Source organism: Medicago truncatula, chromosome 8 (assembly GCF_003473485.1).
Source record: "Medicago truncatula cultivar Jemalong A17 chromosome 8, MtrunA17r5.0-ANR, whole genome shotgun sequence".
Taxonomy (NCBI): domain Eukaryota; kingdom Viridiplantae; phylum Streptophyta; class Magnoliopsida; order Fabales; family Fabaceae; genus Medicago; species Medicago truncatula.
Genome location: NC_053049.1, coordinates 3,252,162 through 3,268,791, shown reverse-complemented (window position 1 = coordinate 3,268,791; position 16,630 = coordinate 3,252,162). Strand labels below are relative to the sequence as shown.

The 16,630-nt window shown below is 35.4% G+C and overlaps 2 protein-coding genes across 2 annotated transcripts; both read left to right on the top strand.

Annotated features, from left to right (window-relative positions):
* The first annotated feature begins 8,658 nt into the window (after positions 1 to 8,658).
* On the top strand, positions 8,659 to 13,081 carry LOC112417232 (uncharacterized). The gene is made up of 5 exons (XM_024772537.2): positions 8,659 to 9,257; positions 9,716 to 11,234; positions 11,318 to 11,988; positions 12,113 to 12,437; positions 12,548 to 13,081. The coding sequence occupies exons 1-2, from the start codon at positions 9,169 to 9,171 to the stop codon at positions 11,157 to 11,159; spliced, it is 1,533 nt and encodes a 510-aa protein (XP_024628305.1). The 5' UTR covers positions 8,659 to 9,168; the 3' UTR covers positions 11,160 to 11,234; positions 11,318 to 11,988; positions 12,113 to 12,437; positions 12,548 to 13,081.
* On the top strand, positions 11,432 to 12,473 carry LOC112417192 (uncharacterized). Its single transcript, XM_024772400.1, has 2 exons — positions 11,432 to 11,988; positions 12,113 to 12,473. The coding sequence occupies exons 1-2, from the start codon at positions 11,432 to 11,434 to the stop codon at positions 12,471 to 12,473; spliced, it is 918 nt and encodes a 305-aa protein (XP_024628168.1).
* Positions 13,082 to 16,630: the final 3,549 nt, after the last annotated feature.

Below are 16,630 nucleotides of genomic sequence, written 5' to 3'. Positions count from 1 at the left end.
ACAGGAGTCCAAGATTAGTTGTTCCTTTCAGATACCTGAAGATTCTCTTAACTGCAGTTAAATGAGATTCTCTAGGATCTGATTGAAATCTTGCACACAAGCATACACTGAATAAAATATCAGGTCTAGATGCAGTGAGGTATAACAGAGAACCAATCATACCTCTGTATAGCTTCTGGTCTACTACTGTTCCAGTATCTTCTTTGCTTAAGGTGCAGGTTGGATGCATTGGAGTGTTCATCACTTTACAATCTTCTAGCTTGAACTTCTTCAGAAGCTCCTTTGTATATTTTGTTTGATGAACATATACTCCTTCTTTACTTTGGTTGATTTGAATTCCCAGAAAGAATTTCAATTCTCCCATCATACTCATTTCAAATTCATCCTGCATTAACTTAGAAAATTCTTTGCAAAGAGATGCATTAGTAGAACCAAATATTATATCATCAACATATATTTGCACAATCAAAATATCTTTCTTAAGAGTCCTTCTGAAGAGTGTTGTGTCAACTTGTCCTCTTTCAAAATCATTTTTAATTAAGAAATTACTTAGTCTATCATACCAAGCTCTGGGAGCTTGTTTCAAGCCATATAGTGATTTCTTAAGTTTATAAACATGGTCAGGATGCTTAAGATCCTCAAACCCAGGAGGTTGTTTAACATACACTTCTTCTTCAATGACACCATTAAGAAAATCACTTTTGACATCCATTTGATATAATATTATGCCATGATTAATTGCGTAGGATAGAAGTAACCTGATTGCTTCCAATCTTGCAACTGGAGCAAATGTTTCAGTGTAATCAATGCCTTCTTGTTGACTGTAGCCTTGAGCAACAAGTCTGGCTTTGTTTCTGGTTACTTCTCCTTGTTCATTCAGCTTGTTTCTGAATACCCATTTTGTTCCAATAATGTTCTTCTGAGAAGGTTTGGGTACCAGATCCCACACATCATTCCTTTGGAATTGATTTAGCTCTTCTTGCATAGCTAATATCCATCCATCATCTGAGAGAGCTTCTTCAACAGTTTTAGGCTCAATTATTGAAAGCAGTCCTATTAAAGACTCTTCTTGTCTAAAATGTGATCTTGTTCTTCTAGGACTATCTTTGCTTCCAATGATTAGCTCCTCAGGATGTGAAGATTTGTGCTTGAATTTAGGTTGAATAACCTGCTGAGTGTTATCTTGAAAGTCCTCAGAAGCACTTTCATTCTGTACTTTTGGGCTAGGTTCTGCTTCTGAATTAGACTCAGCTTCTGGAGTGATTTCAGCTTCTGGACAAGATTCAACTTCTGTATACTTTTCAGAATCAGAAGGTTGATCAGATTCTGATGCATCTTCAGAATCAGTTGTACCTGCATTACTTTCACTTTGCTCTGAAGTTTTACTTCCAGGCTCTCTATCATCAAATTTTACATGCATAGATTCTTCAACACATTGTGTTTCTGAATTATACACTCTGTATGCCTTTGACCTTTCAGAGTAACCTAAAAAGATTCCTCTTTGAGCCTTGGCATCAAATTTCTTCAGATAGTCTTTAGTGTTTAAGATGTAACAAGTACATCCAAACTGATGAAAGTAAGAGATATTGGGTCTTCTTCCTTTAAAGAGTTCATATGCTGTTTTCTCCAACATAGGTCTGATATAGATCCTATTTTGAATATAACATGAAGTATTGACTGCTTCTGCCCAAAAATGTTTAGCTAAGTTGTTTTCATGGATCATGGTTCTGGCCATTTCTTGTAAGGTTCTGTTCTTTCTTTCTACAACCCCATTTTGTTGTGGAGTTCTAGGAGAAGAAAACTCATGGAGAATCCCATGTTTTTCACAAAAAAGTTCAAATGGCTCATTTTCAAATTCTCCACCATGATCACTTCTGACTTTCAAAATTTTCAATTCTTTTTCAGATTGTATTTGAGTGCAGAAGCTGCTAAACACTTCACATGCATAGTCTTTACTTTTAATGAATTTTACCCAAGTCCATCTGCTGTAATCATCAACAATGACTAATCCATATTTACTTCCATATAAGGATGCAGTGTTAACTGGACCAAAAAGATCAATATGGAGTAATTCTAAGGGTCTGGAGGTTGATACAATGTCTTTAGATTTGAAAGAACTTTTCACAATTTTCCCTTTCTGACATGCACCACAAAGTGCATCTGAATGATAATCAATGTTAGGCAATCCTTTGACCAGTTGTAACTTGCTAATTTTAGAAATTAATCTCCAATTAGCATGTCCCAACCTTTTATGCCATACCCATTTTTTATCATTCATTGACAGAAGGCAAACTACCTTCTGATCAGCCAGATCAGAGAAATTTATTTTATAGACATTCTCAACTCTCTTTCCCTTGAATGTAATGGATTTGTCATCCTTGTTGACTAGTGTGCAGTTGGTCTTACTGAGCGTTACATCATACCCATTGTCACAAAATTGACTAATGCTCAATAGGTTATGCTTCAGACCATCTACTAGCCACACATTATTAATTGAGATGGAGGAATTACCAATAGTACCTGTACCAATGATCTTTCCAGTTTGGTTGCCACCAAACTTCACTTCTCCTCCATCTTTCATTGTAAGGGTAAGGAACAAAGCTTTCTCTCCAGTCATGTGCCTTGAACATCCGCTGTCTAGGTACCATGACCTTTGTTTCTCTCTTGCCCTTAAGCACACCTGCATTTTTGGCCAATTCAGATTTAGGTACCCATATCTTCATGGGTCCTTTTGGGTTAGTTTTGGAGGTTTTACTTTTCCTCCCTTGTACCTTAGGGTGAATGCTGAGTGGCTTCTGATCATTCAATACTTTAGGTTTGACACCTTTTGGTATTGTTTTCTCAGAAGCAGTAGCTGCTTTGTTCTTCTGATCCTTTTGTTTTGGAATTTTAGATTCTGGTTTAATCAGATTCTGATGAACAGGTTCTGATCTTTTCAGAATTTTAATCTTTTGACTCTTAGGATCAGATTTTGTCATTACCTTGATCTTAAGATTCTCTGGCTTTGATGTGATCTTAGCCTGTGAACCTGAAGCTTCAGGTTTTGACTGAACAGCAGTTATAGCATTTGTACCTTCAGGCACAAAGGTGGATTTCAATCCATCCTTGATACAATCACAGTAGCTCTTGAGACTGTATTCTTTGGATTTCTCCTCAGAATATCCAATCCCTTTGCCTTTGTTCTTGTATGTGCTGTAGATCATAGAAGCAACTTTGCTTCTGTCTATTCCAGCCATAATAAAATCATCCAAGGCAATCTCATGTTTATTGCCTGAACCTTTATCACATTTTTCTTGTAGCTTCTGACAAAGACTCTTGAGTCTATCTTCATATGTTGTTGATATGAGGTTAAACCCTTTGAGTTCTTCTTCAGAAGCTTTCAGTTCCAATAGAGTTGATTTTTGTTGTTTCATCAAATCAACATATTTTTCTTTTAAATCTGTCAACTCATTGGTTCTGTGTTCAAACAGTGATAAAAGTTCTTTTAGAGAATCAACAAGTTCTTGTCTAGGGGTTTTGGAATATACCTCATTTTCATCTTCTGAATCTGATTCAGCTTCTGATACTGCTTCTGATGATACTGTTGCCACTAACCCAACGGCTGCCTTAGCATCATCATCAGCTTCTTCTTTATCAGAACCAGATTCACTATCCAAATCTTCCCAGGTCGCCATCAAGCTCTTTTTGATTTGCTTTCTGAATTTACTGGAGTTGAAGCTTGATTTCTTGGATTTGCCTTTAAACTTCTCCTTCTGAAGATCAGGGCAATCAGCAATGAAATGACCAGGCTTCTTACAATTGAAGCATCCCTTCTGATCTTCTTTCTTGAAGTTCTTGTAGCTACCTCTCTTGCTCAAAAATTTCTTCTGCTTCCTTGCCAGATACTCAAGCTTGTTGGACAGCATAGCCATCTTTACAGATTGATCTTCATCAGAATCTCCATCAGGTGATTCTTCTTCAGATTCACTGGCTTTGTAGGCTTTGGAAGACTTTGAGGTCTTTCCTTTAGATGGTAAAGCAATGGATTTACTCTTCTTAGAGGTTTCATGCTCATTTAAACTCATTTCATGCACTTTGAGTGAGCTAACAAGATCTTCAACACTTAAAGTATTTAGATCCTTAGCTTCCTCAATAGCAGTTACTTTGGGTCTCCATCTTGAAGGTAAGCTTCTCAAAATCTTACTAACATGATCAGAGGCAACATAGCTTTTCTTCAGTATTTGCAATCCAGAAACTAAAGTTTGAAATCTTGAGTACATTTCTTCTATACTCTCATCATCCTTCATTCTGAAAAGTTCATACTGATGAACTAGCATCAAAGCTTTAGCCTCTTTTACTTTCTTGCTGCCTTCAAAGTTTGCACATAGAGAAGCAAACATGGCCTTCGCAGTAGATTTGTCACTCATTTTCATGTATTCGGTGCGAGGTATAGAAGCCACAATGATTCCTCTTATCTTGTGATGTTTCTTATAAAGCTTCTTCTGAGCAGGAGTATGTATTCTTCTGTCTATAGCAGCTCCTTCTTCATCCAAATCCAGATCATCAACTCCATCTTCCAGTATATCCCATAGCTCTTCATCCAATCCCATGATAAAGCTGTACATATTAGTTTTCCACCATGAAAACTCTTCTGGATCTCCATTAAACTTTGGAGCTTTTCCAGAGTCTGTTTTCTTGTCAGCAGTATCATAGTCATGCTTGACACTTGTGTATTTTGGAGTAACTGATTCCTCATCTCCAGACATGTTTTTCTAATAGATCTTGAACTGTAACACGGTTAAGTGCTGTGATAACAGAGCAAGCTCTGATACCAATTGAAGGTGAAAAACACAAGAAGGGGGGGGGGGGGGGGTTGAATTGTGTTTTCTTTTTCTCTTAAAAAAAAACTTCTTCTGATAAAACTTCAGAAGCAGTTTGATTGCTTCTGATGAAATGATCAGAGTCAGATTGCAGCGGAAAAGAACAGAGCAGAGAAAAGAAAGACAAAGACACAAGCAGTTATCCTGGTTCCTTCCACAACACGGAAGTAGTCCAGTCCCCCTTGCACTTCCAAGGAGATTTCACTATAATCACAAGATTACAACTGCTCAATACTTTCAAAGTATGAGACTTCACAAAACAATGCTCAAGCACACACGCAAGAGTCTTCCAATGCTCAAGCACTAAGCAAGAGACTTCTAATGCTCAAGCACGCAGGCAAGAGACTTCTAATCAAACAAAAATACAGAGAATTGAGTTTGAATTGAACACTTGATATACAATCAGTGGTGTTCACAATACAATACAGAAAAGACTCTAGACTTTGAATTTCTAAGATGTATCAAATCAGTGCAGAAATTCAGTGTGCTTTGTAGAATCAAATTGACAGAGTTTTGGCGCTTTTGAACTTATGTATCTCTGTCTAAAATCTTCAAGTCTTCATTCCTTTATATAGAGGTGTGAAAGAGACGTTGAGATAATCAGCACGTCTAAAGAGTCGTTTGAAATCCTTTGATTATCCACCAGTGATCCTTTGCCTGATTTGGGTGTAGTCCTTTGAAGAATAAACTTCAAATTCATTCCCATCTTGAGTGTACAAATTCTGCAGGCATGGCTGTTGTTTTGTCTTGTAGCGTAGACAGAAAACAGAGTAGTGGAGGTAGTGGTTGTACACTTGTACTTTGTCAACTCTATTAACGAGAGACAAGAGCTCAGTGCTATCCATATATCCGTTGATACCTCCCTTTCAATTCTTTGTTCTTCTTTGATAAGACTGAATTGAGAATCAGCAACTTTGAATCTTCAGATTGATTAAAGGATCAAAAGTAGCTTCTGGTGAAGATATTGCTTCTGATGAAAACTTTTGCTTCTGATGACTTTCTGCTTCTGATGACTTTCTGCTTCTGATGACGTCATCTCTTCAGGAGCAGTTTAGCTTCAGGAGCAGTTTTCTTCAGATGCTCAGAATTTCTTTTTTTTTTCTTTCCATTGTTCTTCCAAGACCTATTGAAATAACTTGAGTAGCCTTTGGTCCTGTACACTTGAACAATTATTAGTAATAACCAATTGACAATTTTTAATACCTTGTTATCATCAAAACTTAATAAGGTTCATTGTGAAACACATTTTGTTCCAACACATATCACTAACTCGACAAAATGTTTAAATCGATCCCACTGCTAACTCTTCAACATTTACATTCCAACAATACAATGATTATTTTAATAAAAAGTAGCGTGGAATCCACTTAATGATGGTCTTAAGTGAGACCCTAGATTTTAGAAGACCAAAAAAAATTTTCCCAATAGGGTACCTATTAGGTACGGGATCTTAAATAGTGAAGACATCACCTTTAGGATAGTTTATAAAATTTTGTAAATAAATTTATGATGTCTTTATTCCAAAAACAAAAAAGTCTCTAATGTTTTAATTGTAAACACTAAATTAACAAATTTTATACTCCATACTTTAGTATTTAAAAAAAAAAGATTATATACTTTAGAGAATTTAAAGGATGTTCATTTTATATCTTTTAATTTTTTTAAGGAACATTTATATCTTTTATATTCATAAGGCAAAAGTTTCTTAATTTTAATTTTAGATAAAGATTTGGAGATCGGGTTGAGAGGAAATATAAGACTATTTATTTTTGGAGAATGCTAACTAGTGCCTTAAGGGCAATGATTAAGTATCTAAAATATACTTGTAAAAAAAAAAAAATTATCTAAAATATGTAAATTTTTATGAAAAGTTGTGTAATTATTACTTTATTAAAAGTAACATCTTATATTTTCAAGACAAAATTTTTATTTGTAGATTTCTTAACCATTGTCATGAGGGTACTTGTTAGCAAGACTTTTTTTTCTTTCATCCTATACGTACGCAACCTATTTTTTTCTCTAAATTACTGTTGGTTCGGATTATATGAAACAAACTAAGTTTAAGGAACTTTTAAATTATATAATCTGAATTATTATATTAGCACAGAAAGGAAGGTGGCAGCAGAAGCTTGAATTACATGATGAGGAAAATAGTGGAGATATCTAAGTGCATATGGTTTTATGAGGATATCATCCTTGAAAAGAGGCAAGTTCAATAACTTTATTACATAGATGATAGATGATGTGTTCAAAGATTGACAAATTAGAAAGTAAAGTGCAAATGGAACCCCCGCCAACTCTATTTGAATCAAATACTGGTGACAAAATAAATGCCTTTTGCCATAGTTGGATCAAATAGGGTTTGGGGTTTAAGGTCTTGGAGGTTATTGACCTTTTCCTCAAGATTAACAAGCTTTAAAAAGTATCTCAAACATGCACATTAAACTCTTTTATAAATGTTGAATATGTATAAATTCTTAGCGTTGATTTTAATTTTGACAGGAATCTATAAACAACATTAACTAATGAATATTTAGACCATCCACAATGGTAAGTGCTTCATTTATTTAGTACCACATTAAACATGCATCTTCATTATAGAGTATAATATATGGGTGCTTATGGACAAAGGTGGCTAAGGAAGCATCATCTCTCTCTTCATTTTTCGCATGTCCCATTTAACAAATTTTGTTGAAATGTAATGATTTAGAATTATTTGTCGAACCTATTTAATAATTTCTTTTGAGGTGTTGGGTTGAAGAAAACTGGTGTTTATTAAGTAGTACCGTATAATGAGTGATGTGAACACAGATGACCCATTTAAGCATCCAATTTGAGGTGATATGCTATGAATGGTCTTAGTATGAGATTGTCGAACAATAAAAAAGTAAGCTCCCATACATTTAATACATATGCAACATTTTAATGAAGCGAGTTTGACATTTAAGGAAGGTTCAGTATGATAGGATTAAAAAATAATTAATTTATCTTTTTCTATTAGTGCACCAAACAATGAATTTAATTAGGATAGGATAATTTTATCATATTTTATCTTGTTATCCTGCACACTAAAGAGACTCTTAGGGTATATTTTATAAGATAATTATTTGTATATTTTCTAGCAGTGGCTGTCATTTTTTTCCTGAGCTTATAACTTAGTTTTATGAGCTTGTAGTATTTTTCGATAAGCTAATTCAAATTGTTTGTAGCTTATCACTTTTTATCTCAATTTTACATTTGCAATCTTAATTGAAAAAATATTAATTAAATATATTTATTTTAGATCATTTCATATTTATAAGTTATTCCAACCGTTAATTTTATCATACATTACAAATTCAATCAACTAGCTTATTCCTATCATCTAGAAGCTAGTTTCTAAGTCATCTGCCATAAATTCATCTGCTATAAGCCGGTTTACCAGTTATCCGCTAGTTTTTTCAAAAATCAGAAAAATAAGCTAAAAAGTTAATTGTGATAATTTTTTATTTTTAAGCGTTATCTTTTTAAAATTTAGAAATAAAATGATAAAAAAATTTGTATTTAAAAATTAAGAAGAATGACTAAAATTAAGAAGAAAACGAAATGGAGTGAGGACATAAACCAAACATAAGCACACATTAGCTCGTGAACCTCAGGTTTGGATATTTGGATGTTAGAATTTTTCATCCAATGCCATTCTTTGATTGGATCCAAAGCTCCAGGTTGACAAGTTGACTTACTCCTTTCTTTCAAAAAAAAAAAGTTAGCTTACCCTTGCTTTATTTTAGGTTTAATTGCACTTTTGGACCCCTAACTTTCCAAAAGTTGCGGTTACAGACCCTTAACTAAAATAAATACAAAACAAACCCTTATGTTTACATTTTGTGGCAGTTTTGAACCCCCAGTGGATTGTTGACCTGGTCGTTGCTGACGTGGCACTCACATCCCATTAGTGAGGTGCCACGTGTATTTTTTTTTTTTTACTTTTTAAAATTCATCCGGTTATTTTTAAATTGGACAAAATTAAAAAATTAAAAAAAAAAAGGAAAATAGAAAGTCAGGTCACGTGACCTGCTTCCACAAAATTGAAAACTTAGAAAGTTAGGTTTTGTTAATTTCAGACCCCTTTGTTTCATCTTCTCACCATTCTTCTCCATCCTACCGAAAACGATCGATTGTCCCCTTTGTTTCTCTGTTTCCAGAACGATCGATTCTTCTTCGGTTGTATCAATTCGAGTTAAGTTTTGGTTCCATCCTAATTTCGGTTAAGTTTGTGTAAGCAATTCGAGTTCCAGTTCTAGGGTTTGTGTTACTATTTTTGGAGAAGATGAAGTGGGTCGATAAAGGCTTGGTGAAAGCTGGTGAAAGCTCTGGTCCTCGACAAGAGAAGAAGATTCCTGAGAAGAATGCCTTAAAGTAAGATTCGTTTTTGTCTTTACTTGAATATAGGGTTCTCTTTTTGGTTGTTGTGTGATGTCTGCTGCATATAATATTGTAATTGGGGTGTCTTTTTTGTTTGTTGTGTTATGTGATAAATGTTGCTTGAATTTAGGGTAGAAATACTGTATAAATACTTTATACATATGCTTTATATGAATACTCTTGTACTGTAGAATTACTTTGTACTTGATACTGTATTAATACTCTTGTTATGTAGAAATACTTTATACTTTGTACACATACTTTGTAGAAATACTCTTGTACTACTGATTGCACATACTTTGTACACATACTTTATACTTTTTAGAAATACTCTTGTACTACTGATTGCACATATTATGTAGACATACTTTATACTTTGTAGAAATACTTTGTACAATAATAATGTCATTTAAGGGCTTTTTTTAACTTAGCTAATATTATATTCCTTGCAGGGCTACTGAGGACCACCCACTGAAGTCACTGAAGATAAGGTTTAGATACAATGGTTACTTTAGTGGGGATCCTGAGTTGGAATACAAAAGGGGTGATACCTATGAGTATGGGGGCACGTGGGCCTTAGGTGAAGTTAACCTAATTAACTTGGACAAGCTGGTGAGAGAGTTAGGTGTAAAGGGGAACTATACTGTCTGGTATGTTGTGGTTGGTGGACAGCTTAAAGATGGTCTTAAAGCAATTAAAACCCTTAGGGATGTGGTAAGGTTCATAAGTGAGTATAAAGATGAGAAGAGTGTGACTTTTTACTTGGAACATCTTGATGTAACTGAGCTTGATGCAAGATATGAGGATGAGGAGCATTCATATTCCCCTTTTGAATCTGATAGTGGAACAGATCCTGAGTTTGTAGCAGCTGAAGGTGATGAACCTGAAAGTGATAGTGTTGATGGGGTGTCTCTGAATGATAGTGACTATGATGAGGGCTTTGACTGGACAGATGTGTTGCCTGACCAACTAATAAATCCTGCACCTGTGGTTACTTCATATGTTCCATCTTTGGGGGCTTCTGAAAGATCAAAGAATTCTGATGCAACAAGACTTGAAGATTTTTATGATGAGAATGGAGATTCATCTGATTTAGATAGCATCTGCTCTTCTGATGAGGATACTGGATCTGGTAAGCCAAAATTACATAAGTTCAAGTTGTCTGATGAAATTAAATTTTTGAAAGGGCAAGTATTCTCATCTTCTGAACTAATTAGGACATCTGTTAGAGAATTTGCTTTGCAACAAAGGAAAAATATTTATGTTCAGAAAAGTGAGAGGAACAGAGTTGTGGTTAAGTGTGATGAGGGTTGTCCATTTTACATGAGGTTTAGCAAGGCTCCACCTAAAACATACTTTATTTTAATTACTTATAACCCTGATCATAAGTGTCATTACGGTGGGAGAACTAGATTGATTGGGACCACTTTGTTGGCTAAGAAGTTGATACCACTCCTGAAACTCACACCTCATATGAGGATAAAGAAATTGAAGGACGCTTGTAAAGAAAGGTGGGGGGTGATGTTAAGTAGTTATCAGTTATATAGGGCTAAGAAGAAGGCTTTAGAACTTATCCATGGTGCCATAGATGAGCAATATTCGCATCTGAGAAACTATGCTGAGGAATTGTTGAGGAGCAATCCTGGAAGCAGTGTTTTGATTAAGTGTAAAGATAGTGATGCTGGGCCTGTTTTTGAGAGAATATATGTTTGTTTTTATGCTTGCAAGAGGGCATTTGCAACTACTTGTAGACCATTAATTGGTCTAGATGGGTGTTTTTTGAAAGGAAGAGATGGAGGACACTTATTAGCAGCAATTGGGAAAGATGGCAACAATCAAATGTTACCAATTGCATTTGCAGTAGTGGAAGCTGAGACAAAGGATTCATGGGACTAGTTTCTTGAACTGTTATTAGGTGATTTGAATGGCATTTCTGATAAAAAATGGTCTTTCATATCAGACCAGCAAAAGGTATGCAATTGTTGTTTATTTAACAAATTTAATATTAAGTTAACTATAATTGTCTTCTAATTTATTTATGTCTTAATTTGAAGGGACTTGTGAACACAATTGCATCAATTCCTGATGCTCATGAGCACATATTGTGTGTTAAGCATCTGTATGGGAACTTTAAGAAGAGACATCCAGGTGAGCATTTGAAGGAGACAATGTGGAAAGCTGCTAGGTGTACTACAATGATTGAATTTAACAAGGCAATGGAGAATTTGAAGAACATTAATGAAGCTGCTTGGAAGGAGATGAGTGAGCATTCTGTAGGTAGTTGGTCAAGGGCTGGGTTTAGTACTTATACTTGTTGTGATCTACAAGTAAAAAATATGTGCGGGGCATTTAATAGTGCAATAGTTGATATAAGAGAGTATGTTGTTATATCTCTTGTTGATGGGCTGAAAATGTATATCACAGATAGGATAGTAAAACTTAGAGATTATATGTTGAGGTATGATGGTGAAATTTGTCCAATGATTAACAAGCTGTTGGATAATTGTAAGAAGGAAGCTAAGGGCTGGTCTCCAAATTGGTGTGGAGATAGGGACTATGCTAGATTTACTGTTTATAATGGCACTGACTCATATGCTGTGAATCTTGGAGAAAATACATGTGCCTGCAGGAAATGGGATCTGTCTGGCATACCTTGTCCACATGCAATTGCTTGCATATGGTATAATAAGAAAAATCCAGATGACTATGTGGCTCATTGGTACAGGTTAGTACAAGATACTATAGCTTTTACTTTGTTTTACTTTATAAACACTTGAGAAAAGGCTTACAATTTAACTTGTAAACACTTTATAATGGCACTGACTTATAAACACTTTTACTTTATATAGGAAATCTACTTTTTTGGATACTTACAACAACCTCATACTGCCTTCTAATGGACCAAAATTATGGCCACAAGTTGACCTTCCACCCATCTTGCCTCCATATGTTAGAAGGGCACCAAGTAGGCCCAAAAAACAAAGGAAAAAAGGTAATGATGAGAAGGTGAAACATTCTCAATCTGGTGCTGGTAGTAGTAGCAATAGTAAATCTGTGCCCAAAAGAAACCAACATAGTCTCAAGTGTGGAAGGTGTGGTGAGCTTGGTCATAATGTTAGGACATGCTATGGTAAACAACTTGGTGATAGGATGCTTGCACCAGGGGAGAATCAGGTACAAACTGTAATGTGTTTTACTGTAATGTGTTAAATATGCAACTGTCATATGTATTTAACTTGTATTATGCATATTCCAAACCAATCCAACTGTTCGGCAACCTCAAGCACCACCTGCACCCAAGAAGAAAGGGCCAGCTAACAAGAAAGGACCAAGCAAAAAGGCTGGGAAATCATATGGAACCACACCCATAACTGCACCAACAGCTTCAACCACAACAGAAGCATCACCTGGAAACACAACTGCACCACCAGCTGCAAGCACCACTTTACCACCACCTAGCACCACTGTACCACCACCTGCTGCAACCAACATTGTGCCACTTGCAAGCAACAATGTGCCAACTGCAAGCAACACTGTGCCACTTGCAAGCAACTCTGTGCCAATTGTGAAGCCACAAATAGTGGGGGAAAACATACTCATGGTGCCTAAGAAGTGCAGGAAGATTGGTATGAAGAGAAAGTCTGATGAAATGGAGCTAATTGGAACACAGCAGTCAGTAAACAATAAGTAATGCCACCTATTTGTAATGCAATTTAAGTACTCTTTTGTTGGAATTATATTTTCGGTTGTAATAGTTAAGTATTGAAACTTGATGCCATGTGTTATTTTGGAACAAATTAGTTTAAGTTGTGTTACTTTGCAACCTATTTAGTATTCAAACATGGTTGGTTGTAACTTAAGTCTACTTTTGGATATGCTATTTGGCAACATAATATCAGACTTTTTTTATGTGTTCTACTCTGTCCTCCATATCATATTTTCACAACATTATCTTACATATGTTCAAAGTTCAATGGTTACAAACATTTTGATTAACTTGCCAAAATCAATGGTTACAAACATTCTTCTGCCACATGCTACAAACATTTTCATAACCACAAACATTTTCAATGGTTACAAACATTCAACATCATTCAGCTTCTTACAATAATCAACCTTGTTTCATAGCTAACCCTAGAGCTAAAAGGCCAGACATGAACAACATCATTCCTAACACAACTATGACAATTACAAAACTTCTTTCTTTCTTCTTCAATTCATCATTCTTCCTCAACAGTGCTCGAATTATTTTCTTCTGCCTATCAGGTACCTCAGGATCATACCACCTAAAAAAATTGCATTTTCTTCCCACAAAATACCTCCCACAGCCGTGAAACCTCCTCCCTGGATTCTCATCAGTCCAAGAAGTCACCAATGGTGAATCAACACCACAATAACAAACCAACTTGGTTATGTGATTCAATGTTGACCCACTAACCGATGAAGATGAATATTCAACCATTTTTTGTTTCCAGCAAAAACTGAGTGACGGGAGAAACAAGGACAGAACAAAAGAAACAGAACGATTTCGAAATCGAATTGAGAAGAAAGAAAGGACAACGATTTGAGAAGAAGGAGGATTTTGAGGAGGAAATCGAATGAGAAGGATGAACAAGGACGGCGATTGGAGAAGAAGCTGTTTTAAATCGATTTGCAGATTTGGGAAATTGGGGGTTTTTAAACCCTAATTTCTTTCCAACAAACAGCACGTGACTCTACTTTCTATTTTCCTTTTTTTTTTAATTTTTTAATTTTGTCCAATTTAAAAATAACCGGATGAATTTTAAAAAGTAAAAAAAAAAAAATACACGTGGCACCTCACTAATGGGATGTGAGTGCCACGTCAGCAACGACCAGGTCAACAATCCACTGGGGGTTCAAAACTGCCACAAAATGTAAACATAAGGGTTTGTTTTGTATTTATTTTAGTTAAGGGTCTGTAACCGCAACTTTTGGAAAGTTAGGGGTCCAAAAGTGCAATTCTTTGGATATTTGGATGTTAGAATTTTTCATCCAATGCCATTCTTTGATTGGATCCAAAGCTCCAGGTTGACAAGTTGACTTACTCCTTTCTTTCAAAAAAAAAAAGTTAGCTTACCCTTGCTTTATTTTACTATGAGTTTTTTATTAATTTCACATTGCAACAACTTCTAAATAATAAATATTCTAGTAAATAAATAAAACTTTGATTTAAGAGTATGATTCTCTCAAGTCTCATGTTAGATTCTTACTGTTATACCCTGTTTTTGGACCTAAAAATACTGGGCCCAATTTCATTTCAAACTTTGTCAACTATCAAATTTCAACTGTACAGTTCAAATTGTCTCTGCCTCGCAGTATTTTCAATCGCATTTTTGCTTATGTTTTTCTTGCATAAAACTTTTCAAAATGTCTTTACTTGTCTTGTAAGTCATTTCAAAAGTGTCTCTGAATCATTACATTGCTTTTTCTACAGTTTATTTCAAAATTTGCAAAAAGTCATACAGAAGGGTATTTTGGTCATTTCCTGTAGTGGGACCCATTTTCATCCTTGTGACTGTCTCTGAGTCTTTTCAGATTGTTTTTTTTACATTTCATCAGTAAACCTTGTTAAATTCATTTCAAACTTGCATCTGAGTCAGTGTCGAGTTAATTTGATTCTGTTTAGGTCATTTTAGCCCTAGGGGCATTTTGGTCATTTCACATAAAATTTTGGCATGGGGAGGTTACTTTGAAGTACCTCATTTAGGCCATTGGTTCGTTTTAGTCCGTTTTGTCAATTTTATTTTTGTTTCGCTTTACGTTTGGTCAAATTACGTTTTTTATTCAATTTTATTTTTAAATTGCATTTTGGTCCCTCAATTGAGGTCCCAAAATTGCATGTTTTGTCCAAAAAGTTTTTAATTGCATTTTAGTCCTTACTTTCATTTTTCAGTCCAGTCCATATATTTTTCAAATTTGCAAGCAGGTCCTTCAAGTTAAAATTACAGGGCAGCGTTTTTTTTTAGTCCAATGCCACGTGTCAGTTTCCTATTGGTTCCAATGCACACATGTCAAGCTATAAAAGGTGTACAGTGCCACGCAGAGCCACAATTACACGCCAACTCATAAACACAAACTGAATTTTCTCTTTCTCAGCAATTGGATCAAAACAAAAAGTCTCTCAGAATCTCCCAAGAACACCAAGAACATTCAAACCCTAACCGTTTTCCAGAAATCAAAATTCATCAGAATCAACAGTTTTTTGGATCAATTCTCAAAGATTCTGTGGAATCTTCATCATTGAATTGACCGTTCTCTGCAATTCCAAACGCAAGCTCGCATTGAAGCAAGCTCAAGCGTTGATCACAGAGCGTGAAAAGAAGAAGGAAAGAAGCAGAATCTGCAGAATCTGGACCGGTGAAGCAAGCAGAAGAATCAAGAATCATCAGGAACAGAATCAAATTTTCCAAAGATTTTCCTCCATAAAAAGTTTCAACCAAAACTTCAGGTAAAACTCATTTTCCTCTTTTAAAAAAAAAAAGTTCAGTGTTAATCATAGTTTAAACCTGTAAAAAATCACGCAAGCAAAGCATATCAAGAAATTTCCAGAATTCAAAGAAAACCGTAACCGTAAGCACGAAACCTAGATCCATAAGGATCTAAGTTTTGAAAGCAAGAACGAGTACCAGAAGTGTAATCAAACAACGAAACGATGTAGATCTTTAAAGATCTAAACGTTTTTGTTCAAAAATCAAAAATCATTTCAAAACCGTATAAAGTTTTTCCAAGATCTACGTCGTTTCAAGCCGTATTTGAAAAAATAATTGCTGGATTCGTGTTTAGGGTTAAAGGACGAATCAAAAGAAGTAAGAATCTTTGAAATCTGGAAATTTAGGTCACCGGAAACTGCATGAACTCGCCGGAGAAGATGAAGTTTCCGGCGGACCTTCAAGGTCTCCGCCGTAGCTTCATCCTCGCCGGCGGCGAGGTTAGAGAGAGGTGGGAGATGAGAGAAGAGAGAAGAACTTAGAGAGAGAAAGGAAAGTGGAAAATGATTTAAACCGGTCCCCCTTCACTTTTATAGCCAGTGAACCGGACCGGTCCAAAACCGGTCCATTCCCCTTTGATCCCTGGCCGTTTGATCTAGGGTTTTAGGATCCTGGATCAATCGTGTGGCTCCTGTGCATCCGGACCTTGTAGTTTTGGGCTTTGGTTTGGGCCTAGGTTTCTTGTGCATTTCTGCCTCTTGTCTTGCTATTTGCACTGTTTTTCTTTGCTATTTGAACCAATGTTTTGATTAAAAATCTTGATAAATTTCCTAGAAAATCCATGCTTACTTCTTGATATTTTCTTGATGTTTTATGGTATTTTTGCATATTGGAATTGGCAAAATTCTTGTATGATTA

Coding starts and splice junctions, on each gene's coding strand:
- LOC112417232 (XM_024772537.2), top strand. CDS start 9,169: ATGAAGTGGGTCGATAAAGGCTTGGTGAAAGCTGGTGAAAGCTCTGGT. Junction 9,258..9,715: donor CCTGAGAAGAATGCCTTAAA/GTAAGATTCGTT, acceptor TATTCCTTGCAG/GGCTACTGAGGACCACCCAC.
- LOC112417192 (XM_024772400.1), top strand. CDS start 11,432: ATGTGGAAAGCTGCTAGGTGTACTACAATGATTGAATTTAACAAGGCA. Junction 11,989..12,112: donor TATGTGGCTCATTGGTACAG/GTTAGTACAAGA, acceptor TACTTTATATAG/GAAATCTACTTTTTTGGATA.